This window comes from Ipomoea nil, unplaced genomic scaffold (genome assembly GCF_001879475.1).
Source record: "Ipomoea nil cultivar Tokyo-kokei standard unplaced genomic scaffold, Asagao_1.1 scaffold1558, whole genome shotgun sequence".
Lineage (NCBI taxonomy): Eukaryota > Viridiplantae > Streptophyta > Magnoliopsida > Solanales > Convolvulaceae > Ipomoea > Ipomoea nil.
In genome coordinates this window covers 795405-809082 of record NW_017617986.1, presented here as the reverse complement: position 1 = coordinate 809082, position 13678 = coordinate 795405, and the positions used below count along the sequence as shown (strand labels likewise).

The 13678-nt window shown below is 37.0% G+C and overlaps 2 protein-coding genes across 2 annotated transcripts; both read right to left on the bottom strand.

Annotated features, from left to right (window-relative positions):
* Nucleotides 1-3059: 3059 nt before the first annotated feature.
* On the bottom strand, nt 3060-5276 carry LOC109189521 (glycine-rich RNA-binding protein 4, mitochondrial-like). Its single transcript, XM_019340130.1, has 4 exons — nt 5112-5276; nt 4036-4104; nt 3852-3958; nt 3060-3748 (listed from the first exon to the last, which is right to left on the bottom strand). The coding sequence occupies exons 1-4, from the start codon at nt 5212-5214 to the stop codon at nt 3611-3613; spliced, it is 417 nt and encodes a 138-aa protein (XP_019195675.1). The 5' UTR covers nt 5215-5276; the 3' UTR covers nt 3060-3610.
* A 6926-nt stretch (nt 5277-12202) lies between these two features.
* LOC109189542 lies at nt 12203-12916 on the bottom strand. Its single transcript, XM_019340153.1, has one exon. The coding sequence runs from the start codon at nt 12914-12916 to the stop codon at nt 12203-12205; it is 714 nt and encodes a 237-aa protein (XP_019195698.1).
* Between the last annotated feature and the right edge of the window lie 762 nt (nt 12917-13678).

Sequence of the window (13678 nt, the reverse complement as noted above, 5' to 3'; positions counted from 1 at the left end):
TAAAATGTAAATGATTAAATGTTGGTTTACATTTTACTTTCAGTGTAATGCCCCATTGCCACGTGATGGATTCTGCCCAGTAAAAAAAAGCACAAAAATTTTAGTATTTACAGTATTTTTTTTACAAATTACAAAAAAAAAATAAAAAAAAATTGGCGGGTTTAGGTGGAGCCCGCAGGCCTAAGGACCCGGCGGCCCTATAGGCTTGTTTCGACAACTCTAGGTAATAGTGTACAAATTTTAGTTCTTCACATTCTATTAATGATGAACTTAATGTATTAAATTTATGAACATAATTTGTTCATTTCAACAACAAGTCAATTTTTATATTATTATTAGGGTGTTGCTATTTGCACCACCCTTTGACCAAAAATGGTATAAAGTATCATTGAAAATGTAAAAAGGCTATAATTTATAATAAATATATAGGTGGTGCAAATAGCCTAATGAATGGTCAAAATGCTATTTGCACCACCTTATTAAAACTGCATTTATTAGGCCAAAATTAATTCAAAAAAAAAAAAGAAAAAGAGAGCAACCATCGCCTTCTCTGGTGAGAAGGCGACTGGGCTGCCTTCTCCGGTAAGAAGGCAGCCCAGTGGGTCGCCTCTCGCCGGAGAAGGCAACCCACACAGTGGGCTGCCTTCTCGCCGGAGAAGGCAACCCAGTTGTCTTCTCCAGTGAGAAGGCAGTCCATCGCCTTCTCATCGGAGAAGGTGACGGATCTCCTCTTTTTTTTTTTTTTTTTTTTTTTTTTTTTTTTTTACAATTCACTGGGTTGCCTTCTCCGGTGAGAAGGCAACCCACTGGGCTGCCTTCTCACCGGAGAAGGCAGCCCAGTTGCCTTCTCCTGTGAGAAGCCTTCTCCCGGAGAAGGTGACGGGATGGAGGAGTTTTTTTTTTTTTTTTTTTTTTTGTTTTTTGTTTTTTGTTTTTTTTTTTTTTTTGTAATTTAAAAAAAAAAGAAAAACAAATAATATTCTTTGACCACATTTAATGCTGGCATTTACACCACCTATAAAGTTATTTGACCCTACTAAATAGGTGGTGCAAATAGTAAAATAGGTGGTGTAAATAGAATTACCCTATTATTATTCTTACATTTAATGTTTGTTAAATAAATATTTAACTGAATGCCCAAATTTGGAACAAAATCAATAATCAAGGGACCATTTATGATTAAATTGAGAGTAGAATATGAAAATTGATAAAAAAAAAAAATCAATAGTCAAGGGACCATTTATGGTCAAATGAGAGTCGAATGATAACAATTGATAAATATCAATTGTCAATGAACCATTTCTAAAATGAACTCTTTAAAATATCTTTTTTTTTTTTTTTTGAAGACAACTCTTAAAAATATTATATAAAAAAATAAAAATAGAGCATCAAATCACTAATAAATAGTTGAATAATAAATACCAATTACCATAGAATTAATTAATTTAAAATAACAGAAAATTATACTTTTCATCCCTAAGTTATACAATAATAGTAGAATTCATCTCTAAGTGTTGGTCATGCTCATTTTTCGTCTCTAATTTATCATTGATGCTGCACTTTTCGTCCCTTTACTAACAAAACATTGAGGACAAAATTTGCAATTTTAGTATAGCTTATGAACGAAAAGTGAGCATGAAAAGTTAATAAAAATATGAAAAGTGCAACACTAATAATAACTTAAGGGCGTAAAATGAGTACGACCAACACTTAGGGACGAAAAATGCAATTTTTCTTTAAAATAATAATAAAATGTCTAAGCCCCAGAATATTTCTAAACAGTTAAACACTCTAAAATATAGGAAGGAAAATATTTTCTATGTTTGCAAATTCATCTTTCACCAATATCCCAAGATGTTTCTGACTTAATAGCATTGTAGCTATATTGTGGATCATGTGGTCCACCTTGAGATGTGGACATCCAAAAATTTTACTTCTTAAATTTTTTTTTTCCTCTTGCTCTCTTGTTATTTTTGCACAAATAAAACTAATATATAAAAATATATTATTAACAAGATCTAATTGAGATCATTTATTTAATACCCATAATGAGATTTTTTAAAAAATTTTAAAATAAATTTAAATGTTCATAAAGTTATTACTTTAAATACATAGATTTGATTCATAAAGTTACTACTATAAATATATAACATGGCATTTTGTTGAGAAGATCAAAGTAGAGAGGAAATGGATTGTAATTTCGTGAGAAAAAAGAACAAGGTGAAAAAAAATTTAAAATTTTAAAATAAATCTAGAAGTACATAAAGTCATTACTTTAAATACATAGATTTGATTCATAAAGTTACAACTATAAATATATAACATGACATTTTGTTGGGAAGATCAAAGTAAAGAGGAAATGGATTGTAATTCCGTGAAAAAATAACAAGGTGAAAAAAAATTAGAAATTCAAATTACATTGTTTGGCAGGGAAAAATAAAATTATTAGAAATGGGAATGGAAGAAGTGATATAAAAATGAAAATGTCTTGTGTGGTGGTGGTGGTGATGATGGTGAGCAAAAGTGTCAATTTTTTTCCTTTCCCTTCTACGGCTGAATTCGAATTTAATTACAAAAGAATTATAATTAATGCCAACTTCACACCTTGTAAATTCACTATGTTGGTGTCATTATTATGTACCTTAAATTTTTATGTATTTGAGTCTATCATAGCATCATATAAGGTCTACAAGAAACATGTTTCCGAGAGATTTCTAATTTTTGATTAATTAGAAAACAACGCAAACCTTCTTCAAAAAATTTTGATTAATTACAAAATAATACAGAAATGTTTTCAAGTGACTACCTTTATAAAGTTTCCGTATAACATATGTTCTAGTTGACCAAGTTTTTATTGAAGTTTTTGAACAAGTTTTTTACTAAAGTACAAAAAATATTAGTAGTTTCCATAAAAGGATTTGAAGATAGGCAAGATCAAATATGAACTTTAGTCAGGATCATCTACTTTAGATAATGCAAATTACAATATAGAGTAAAAGAACACAAACTATAGCCCATTATTACAGTAATCATGATATTTTGTAGATGGGAAAGCAAAATAAAAAATCAACTTTTTTTTTGGATGACGCAAGCAACACACAACTACTATCCGAGTGGAGTGTGTACGGAATAAACTCCACTCTTGTATAATAACCTGCGAACCACATAGGAAAAGTAAACCGCACTATACAAAGAAAACCATCGTGCGATGGCTCAACCAAGAAGTTATTGTCAAGAGCCGAAATCACGACCTTCAGGCACAAGAATCATGCTTCAGTCACTTGGTCAACCCTTTTGGGCAATAATCAATTTATTGTTAAGCTCCTAAGTCCTAGGCTTGAGTCCAGTACTTGCTAGTGTAAGAAGTACAAAATCAAACTTCCAACAATATATTCTAACAAAACCACCACGTACAGAAATGTTGTATTTGTTGGAATTCCTCAACAGTTAAGAGTTATTTTTGAATCACACCTTAGAAACTGATGTATGGCCAGTCTGTGGTCGCGGGCTGATACCTGAAGACCAAAAATGCCTAATTCTTGACCGGCTAGGTTCCCCCGATTGATCAATATAAGGAACTGGAAAATAGGCGTGTGGTATATCAAGCAGTTTATCTGGGCATTTCGGTTCCTTCTTCAATGACACTCTGTTGTGGTGGTGATTCAGGAGGTCCTCTTGCTATTGGCATGCCACCACCAAAAGTCTTAGGTTTTGCATAGTCCACGAAGATAACACGTCCATTTAGAGGCTGTGTCATTTATGATGCAACGTTAAGCTGAAGAAATTCAAGCATGCATTGTTCTGTGTATAGATCATGTATACACATAATCTATATATATATATGGGCATACCTTTCCATTCATTTCTTTGAGGGCCGTCTCTGCTTCATCTTGTGAAGCATAGGTGACAAATCCAAAACCCTTTGATTTGTCTGAGACTCTGTCAGTAATGACTTTAGCTGAAAACAAAACACATTTAAATTGATTATACTCTATTTAGCTTAAAAGAATGATCAACAATGTGTGTCTTTAGCACCTTCAATGACTTGGCCGAATTGAGAAAATGTCTCCGACAGACCCTTCTCTGTCGTGTAAAATGAAAGCCCTGAAATGAAGCACTATTTAAAATTACTCTTTTACATTAATAATTCCTTCACCATCCACAAACAAAGATAAGGCTATAGGTATGTAATTCACTACCAAATATCCTGGCAGCATTTACCATGAATTTACACAAATAAGTACACAGTAATTCCCAAGAAGTTTGTCAAAGATTGCAAATATGTTGAGTTGATAGAAACATCAAACAGCAAAGAAAAAGTCAGAAAATTGAAAATGACTATCTCCAGCAAGAAAAGTGCAAATCTCAAGTCCTCAACTTAGCAGCATATCTCATAACAAGAATGCAAAAATGGGTCTAAAATATTTGGAAGGGGTAAACTAGAAACATGGATTGGTTGGGAAAGATATGCTAGCTCAAGCCCTTGAGATTAACCCTAACTAAATTGAGGTTAAGGCTTAGTTTAGTTATACTTACAGATAAATTGGCTAAGTTGAAATTAAGGCTTAGATCATCTCAATCGAGAAGGGAAATAATCAGATTTTTGCAAAACCAATGGTGGTTACTGGTTAGTTAAAAGCATCATATTGAAAATGAAAATATAGAACAAGATTGACACAAGAAACTTGTTTCCATCAGTAAAACCTCTTATGCTTTCTCTCAATGCAGCAGACCAACTTTAAAATGGAGCAAGGAGCGGGCTTAGAAAACATCCAGAATTTCTAACCTTCAGTACCAATTCAACTGTAAAGATAAAAACAAAAAACAAAACAAAACAAAAACAAAAACAAAAAAATTTCTTGCTGTTTGTATTGCCCTGTTCAGTAGTTCTTATTCGAATTCAGCCTTTCTTATTAAAACAAGTAAAAAACGCACAACGGAAATTTTGCTACTATCTGTTGTAACCAATTAGTGCATCATACTCCAATAAAATTCATACACCTTGGATTAGAATTGGTTATGGAGACAAGCAAAGAACCCAAATTTTCATCGACAGATACTCAGTTCATGTAGAAGCCTGCTATTAGAGAGAGAGAGAGGGAGAGAGATACCTCCAACAAAGAGCTTTGAAGCGACGCCTCTTCGAGAAAGAAAGAGATAAGAGGGTCGCGCGATATGGGTTGTTATGTTCTGTATCCTCCTCAGGGCAGCCATAGCTTATTAGCTTCTCCCTCTGGTGTCCTGTTTCTGAGACAGAGACAGACAGACGCTTAGGGCATTTAAATTTTTAAAGGAAGGACTTAAAGATAATTGGGCTCACCTCATATTGGGCCCTGTAATTGGCTTACCTATATTTTAATAGTGGGCTAATACCATTGTATTGTTGTAAGAGTTGTTATACACTTCAGTCGTTATATCGTGGACCGCGGTGCATAATCGCATCAAAACGTCGCCGTTTTTGCAGTTATAACGAAGTGACACTATAGTGTGTCTAAACCGACACTGTCTCACGTATTATTTTTATATTATCAAATGAAACTGCAGTTATATCAAAATGATATTATAGTTGTGGTGAAATGAAACTACCATATATATAAAATGAAACTGAATAACATTTCACATATTTGAGTGTATATTGTACAATGAAGCTGTAATTATATTGAAATGATCATGTAGTTGTGTTTTAATGAAACTATAGTGTATATAAAATAAAATTAAATAACATTTTCACATATTTGAGTGTATAAATATTGAATGAAACTGTAGTTATATCGAAATGAAATTATAGTTGTGTTGAACTGAAACTGTAGTGTATACAAAATGAAATTGAAGAACATAGTTATTTTTTGCGAAAATTCCGTTTCTTTTCATCAAATAAAACGACGTCGTTTTGATGCGCGTTGCATAATCGATTATGCACCGCGGTGCACGATATAATTTGCCTGTACAAAAGTTATTCACTGTTTTGTCAATACTAGCATGTACAGGAATCAAATCACAAGAAAAAGGGGTGATAAAATGCTTTAAATTTGAGTGAAAAATTCTGAATTACCAGTTTTACTCCTCATTTTAACACCCACTTAACACCAAAATTAACGGATAATCATTTTGGCCTAAAATTTAATAGTCAAAGAACTACTTTGGTGCAATTAAAAGTCAAAGGATGAATTTGAGAAAAGGACATAGTCGGAAGACCATTTTGGAAATTAACTCTTTGCCGTAACTATATTGCAAGATTTAGAATCAATTGTTATACCATGAATTATGGTTCACATTGTATTATGGACCTTGGTCCAAAACGACATTTCTAAAAATATAATAACTTTCAATCAAAGTTATATCCCTAATTTATGTCCATATTTTTAGTGCTAATCATTTTGTACATTGTGCTTTTAGATTTGTACTATATATTTTTTTGGACAAATATACCCCTACAATTATAATTTATAACTTCCGTTATATTTTCCATTATTGTTACCATGCACATGCATCCACCATATATTTTCTTATATTTTTTTAAAGATAATAATATTTGTAGACATTATATATTTGAATTAATATAATAAATAAATTTGATTTTATATAGATTTTAATTAATAAAAATTTGTTAGTTATTTTTAAAAATATAAATATTGGGCATATGTTGTTGCGAATCGCGCATAGAAAAGACTAGTAGATTATATATATGTAGTTGACATATTATGTATCTTCTGTTAATAAATTATGTACCTACTACAGTTAACATATTATGTATCGTTAACGTATTATGTACATGTAGTTATCATAATATGTATAATGTACCTACAGTTAATAAATTATATACCGATTACAACTATAAAAATTACTCTGTAAAATATTATGTACATACAGTTAATATATTATGTACTTGTAGTTAATAAATTATGTATCTGTAGTTAACATATTATGTGCATTCAATTTATTTATAGGTAAATGAGTATGTTAACTGAAGATACATAATATATTAACTGTAGGTACATAATCTGAATGTCGTTTTAGACTAGGTGTTAGACATGTATGTCCTAGGAGCCAACATTATTTATTTATTTATTTATAAGAGGGGTGATACCCAAAGGATATAGAGAGTTAATTAAGAACCAAGTGGCTTGTAGTCCACTGGTATCGGATTGCTCTCCTAAGTGGGAGGTGTAAGGTTCAAACCTTAATTGAGGCAATAGTGTGTATATGTAGGGTATCCCCTTCCTTATAATAAAAAAAAAAATAGAGAGTTAATTAAGATACGTATTATTTACAACAAGGCGCCAATGAGGCATAGCAGCACAGTCATCATCTAAAATGCCCAAATTAAATCTCATCTGGTGGTGAAGCAAAGATGTGCAAACCCATTGGAAAGCATCTTGCCATAAAGTCAGCCGTAGAATTTTGTTCTCGGCAGATTCTCTGGAGCTGCCAAACTTTGAAGCAACGCAGCTATCTTTTGCACGCTAGAATTATATTATGAGCTACGGATGAGGGTGGCAAAGCGCTGTTAACGTACTTAGCTAACTCCATGGCGTCTGTTTCAAATACCACCTTTTTAATACCCATATAGGCAGCAAGTTGTATTCCTTTCAGAAAGGACCATACCTCTGCTTCCAAAGGTGAACATCTCCTGGTGCTATAAGCAAAACCATGCTTCCATGCACCAGTGTCGTCGCGAATTACGCCCTCGCACCCAGCTTTAGAAGAAGGTTGATTTACTGAGCCATCAATATTAACTTTCATAAAGCCGGTTTGTGGTTTAGTCCATGAAAGCGGCCTCCATGCTTGATCTTTCGGTACTCGGGAACCTCCTGCTTTAGTGTTAGGCTGCCACAATTTCATTCATTTGGGCTTTCAACCAAGATAGTTTGGCGTTGATTGGCATTACCCTATTATTAAAGATGGCATCGTTCTACCACCTCCATATCCACCAAATGGCTATTGAAAATAGGGTGTTGCTATCCAAAGGTTTCCTATCATCGTGTTTCCCTGTAATCCCCCTTTCGAACCAATCTTCAAATACAGCCTCCGTAATATTGCAGTGAATTGAGGGGAACAAAGACTCCCAGATCATCTTAGCTTCCGGACATTTGCGCAGAACGTGATCTATGTCTTCCACTTTATCATTGCAGCACCAACATTTGTCACAACTTGCAATACATCTCCTTACTCTATTTTTGTTTGTCATAATTCTATCATCTGCTACTAGCCAAAGAAAAAAACGTATCTTATTTGGAACTTTGAGTTTCCAGATGCTTGTCCACTTAGCAGCTTCCATAGCTACTGGACTGCCAATAGCTGCGGCTGCGTCATAAGCCGAAGAAACCGAAAAGAGGCCCGAGACTTCTCTATTCCACCGGATTGAGTCTTTCACATTTGGATCATATGCTAAAACACAAGCTACCAATTTGGACAGCTTTTCTTCTGGCACTAAATGGTTCAGAAGACTCCACTTCCAGCCATGGTTTGCATCCCAATATGTAGCCACCTTCCTGTTTATGGAAGCTGTGTATTCAATATTCAAAATAAACAGAGGCTACCTCTTATATAGAGGCTACAAGCAGAGAATACAGGAACAGTTACAACCAACCTAAAAATAATAAAGGAAACAGAATACCAAAAAAGGAGTTGAATAAAACTGCTAGGACTTATTCTTTCACACGCCCCCGCAAGATGGAGGAGCCATTGGAAACTCCAATCTTGTCCCAAAAATAAGTAAACAGGTGCCGCCCAAGAGGCTTAGTGAGTAAGTCAGCCACCCGCTAAGCACACCGTATATGTTGAACACATAGCGACCCATCTGCAATCCGTTCCCGCACGAAGAAGTAGTCTAGTGCCAAATGCTTCATTCGAGAATGAAACACAGAATTTTTACACACATATGTGGCACTCAAATTATCTGTAACCAGCTTCGGGGAACTAGGCAAAACCACACCAAGCTCAGACAAAAGATGCTGAATCCATAAGACTTCGGCAGCTGAGTTGGCCAGAGCGCGAAACTCAGCTTCAGTAGACGACCGAGAAACAGAACGCTGCTATACGGACTTCCAGGACACAACATTAGCACCAAGATACACCACATAAGCCGTAGTAGACCGGCCATCGTCACGAACACCCCCCCCCCCCCCCCTACGCCACAAGCGAGAGGGACGAACCTGAACGAAGAAGCAAACCATAATGTATCGTGCCTTTCAAATACCTCATCACACGCTTAACCGCAAACCAATGAGCTTCTGCGGGCTTGGACATGAATTGAGCAAGTTTGTTCACAGCAAACGCAATGTCTGGTCGAGTAATTGCCAAATATTGTAACCTGCCAATCGCCTTCCGGTATAACGTAGGATCAACCGAATCACCCCCTTGTCGAGACAAGTCCACTGATGAACACATAGGAGTAGACACCTCCTTCGCCCCCGCCATAGAGAATTGCTCTAAAATATCCACCACATACTGGCCCTGTGACAAAAACAAGCCAGTGGACGTAGGTACAACCTCCACACCAAGAAAGTGTGAGAGCACACCTAAATCCTTTAGGGAAAACCGAGCTGCTAGTTTACAGATAAAATATATAATTAATAAAGCCGTCATCGTTCCTAGTGATTACAATGTCATCTACGTACACCAGAAAATAAACCACCACACCATCTAGCTGATAAATAAATAAAGAAGAGTCAGCTACAGACTTTGAAAAACCAATAGAAAGCAGAAAACAAGACAACTCCAAATACCAAGCCCTTGGAGCCTGTTTCAATCCATAAATTGCTTTCTTCAATCTGCACACGTGATGCTCTAGTCCAGGTTGAACAAAACCTGTCGGTTGCTCCATGTAGACATCCTCATGCAAAGTTCCATTTAAGAATGCATTATTGATGTCTAACTGACGTAATAACCACCCCTGTTTCAAAGCAATAGTGAATATAATACGAATAGTAACTGGCTTGGCTACCGGACTAAAGGTCTCATAATAGTCGCGACCCGGTTCTTGCGAGAATCCTTTAGCCACCAATCTAGCCTTGAACCTGTCAATAGAGCCATCTGGTTTGCGCTTCACTCTAAAAAATCCACTTACAACCTACAGTAATATTATCAGCACGGGGAACAAGTTCCCATGTGCGCACTAAGGCATCATATTCTTCCACCATCGCCAATTTCCACCTAGTATCTTGCAATGCTTGAGTAACGGTGCGTGGCTCAACAGATGGAGATAACGGATGCACAGTGACTACGTTCACAAACTTGTCATTAAAATACCGCGGATTCGGACGCCTCGTTCGTTGGGACCTGCGACCAACAGGCTGGTGTGATTGTGCCTGACAATGTAACTCACCAGATAGATTAGACACAGAATCAGAGAGAGCAACAGTAGACGCTTCTGGTTGAGGCACGAAACTCGAGGTAGTCAGAACAGGCAGGTTATGTGAAGAAATTGAATTTTGTGAAATAGGTGAGTTTTGTGAGACAATTGGTGGACTTTGGGAGGCAGCATGTGAATTTAGTGAGGTGGTAGGTGAATTTTGTGGAGCAATAGGTATATTTTGTGAGGCAGAAGGTGAATTTTGTGAGATGGTAGGTGTATGTTGGGAGGTAGCAGGTGAATTTTGTAAAGCAGGCAACATAACCCGTGTAACTTGTGGTACAGACGAAGACAACGTCGAGGATAGAGGATATTGCACTGGCGAAATTGATGACTATAGAGACTGACTGGAGGTGGAGGGAGTTGAGGAAAAAGGAAAAACATCAGAAATAAAACGAACATGCCAAGAGAGATAGACTCGCCCCGTAGAGAAATCTAGACATTTGTAGGCCGACTGGCTTAAGGAATAGCCTAGGAACACACATGGAACTGACTTGGGTTGTAACTTTGTGGGGAAATACGGTTTGAGCCAAGGGAAACACAAGCAACCAAACGGTTGGATCTTTCGTAAATTTGGTTCTTTGTGAAGGAGTTTGGAATACAGAGAAAAATTTGCAAGTGTGAAAGTGGGCATACGGTTTATAAGATATACCGCTACCTGGACCGCATAAGACCAATAGACAATAGGCATGGATGCGAAATGCAACAACGACATAGCTGTTTCTACCACATGCCTGTGACGTTTCTCGGCCAAGCCATTGTGCTCGGGAGTATGAGGCGGGGAAGTGAAGTGAGAAATGCCATGTTTGTTAAAAAAGTGTGCTAATTTTTTGTACTCTCCACCATTGTCTGAGAAGACAGAGATAATTCGACATCCAAAGTAATTTTCTACCATTTGCTTAAACTGAGGGAATATGATAGAAACATCAGATTTATATTTTAGGGGAAAAAGCCAAATATATCGTGTGTAGTGATCAACAAAAATGACATAGTATTTATAACCACCTACGGAGACAGTAGAGGTAGACCACACATCTGAGTAAACTAACTCAAGAGGTTTGGAACTTGACATACTGTTTACTGAGAACGGCAATTTATGGCTCTTGTTCACATGACAGGAAGTACATGAAAAGGAGGTAAGAGCATTAGAGTCATAAATTAATTTATTACAACTCATAATAGAAGCAAAAATCTTATTGGATGGATGTCCGAGCCTGTGATGCCAGTCCGAAACTGAAACTTTTGACAAGACATTAACCTGTGGACGACACGGTGCACGAAATTGATAAACATCATGGTCTATCCCCCCCAGCATTAGACAAATCCTTGTTTGTCGATCCTTGACAACAAAATATGTGTCAAAAAATTCAACAGACACTGAGTTAGACTTGCAAAGTTGGGAAACAGAGATTAAATTACGTTGTAAGTGTGGAACACACAAGACATTAGATAGAGTGAGGGGACAAACAGAAGAAGGCAAAGACAATTGACCAGTGTGCGATTAGGGACTTACCATTGCCGAGCACAATCTCACTGCAGTCGGGACGGGTCAGTCACTGTACGATGCGAGGCTCCCGAGTCCATAATCCACGGTTGCTGTGTCGTAGTAGTAGTAGATGTTGTATTGACCATTGGAGCCTGGGCAGATTGACTGAGGGGATCATGGACGCTAATGTTGTTGTCACGGAGGAACTTAGCAAGTTTGCGACAAAAACGAGTGTCATGACCCGGATAATCACAAAAGTTGCAGTAACGGTTGTTGCGAGTGGTGTTTCCACGGCCAGAATTTGGACGTCCAAACTGAGCAGAAAAACCACCTCTACCACGACGATTTTGTTGTCCAAAATTTTAAGAGGTTGATCCTGACGATTGTGGAAAGGTATTAAATCGGCGTTGAGTGGCATTCGCTGTAGCAATTAGAGACTGGTGAGCACCCTCATTGTCTTTTAACAGACGTTCATAATCAGTAAGGACATCACTTAATTCACTAAAAGAGATTGGTGTAGTCCGTACGCGGACAACAGCAACGATAGGATTGTATTCATCACCCAATTGAGTAAAGATATGAACAACTAGATCCTCTTCACTAATCGGATTTTGAGCAAGGGCTAAATCATCCGCGATGGCACGCATATCGCGCATATAGGTATCAATAGAGCGACTCCCTCTTGGATTTTTCGCAAGCTTTGCCTTCAATGAGACTATGCGGCTTCTGGAAGAGGCAGCACAACAGGTTGCTAAGCGTGACCAAGCATCTGTAGCGGAAGAAGCAGAAGAGATAACTGGTTGTAGAGTTTCTGAGACACTGCCTAAGAGAGCACTCAGTATTATACGATCTTGTCTGTTCCAAATTCTATAAAGGGGATTAATGGTGTTTGTAGCTGCATCGGAAAGTCGTTCCGGAGCTTTGATAGAACCATCAACAAAGCCAATAACATCAAGGCCAATGAGAGTAGACTCAACTTGATTCCTCCATATTGGGAAATTGGCATTAGTTAATTTAATGGGAAAATGGGTTGGAGCATTGAGATGAACAATCTGGGTGGTTTGTGTGATAGACATGCATGGGGAGAGGAAAAAAAAACTCTTTAGAGTATTAGGCTCTGATACCATATGGAAGCTGTGTATTCAATATTCAAAATAAACAGAGGTTACCTCTTATATAGAGGCTACAAGCAGAGAATACAGGAACAGTTACAACCAACCTAAAAATAATAAAAGAAACAGAACACAAAAAAAGGAGTTGAATAAAACTGCTAGGACTTATTCTTTCACACTGTTGATAACAGCCACAGGGATTTCACTTAGAGCATTATCCTTGAGAAGTCTATCATCTAACCAATTTTCTGTCCAGAACCCCTTATCCTCCCCATTTCCAACCTGCTTGCAAATACCGCTTTGCAATATTGGCACTGCTTTCAAAATTTCCCTCCAAGCATTCGACATATTCGCCTTAGGTTGCCAATGTGAGTAGTCACTTGATGATGCTTCGTATTTTTCTCTAAAAATTTGCACCCACAGGCTTTCATCTTCATGTAGTAGCCTCCAGCCAAGCTTTGCCAAGAGAGCTAAATTCATTTGCTCCAGGATTCCTAACCCTCCCCAGGCCTTGCTTATAGTCACAACATCCCACTTCACTAGATGCCATTTCCTCTCCCCTTCTTTACTACCCCACAGAAAGTTACAGATAAGCCTTTCGATGGATAGAACTATTCCTGTTGGCAACAATGTAGTCTGCATAGCATAAAATGGTATGGATGAGAATTGCACTAACACTTGCCTGCCTGCAAGCGTGAGAGTTCTTGATTTCTATCTAGTTAGTCT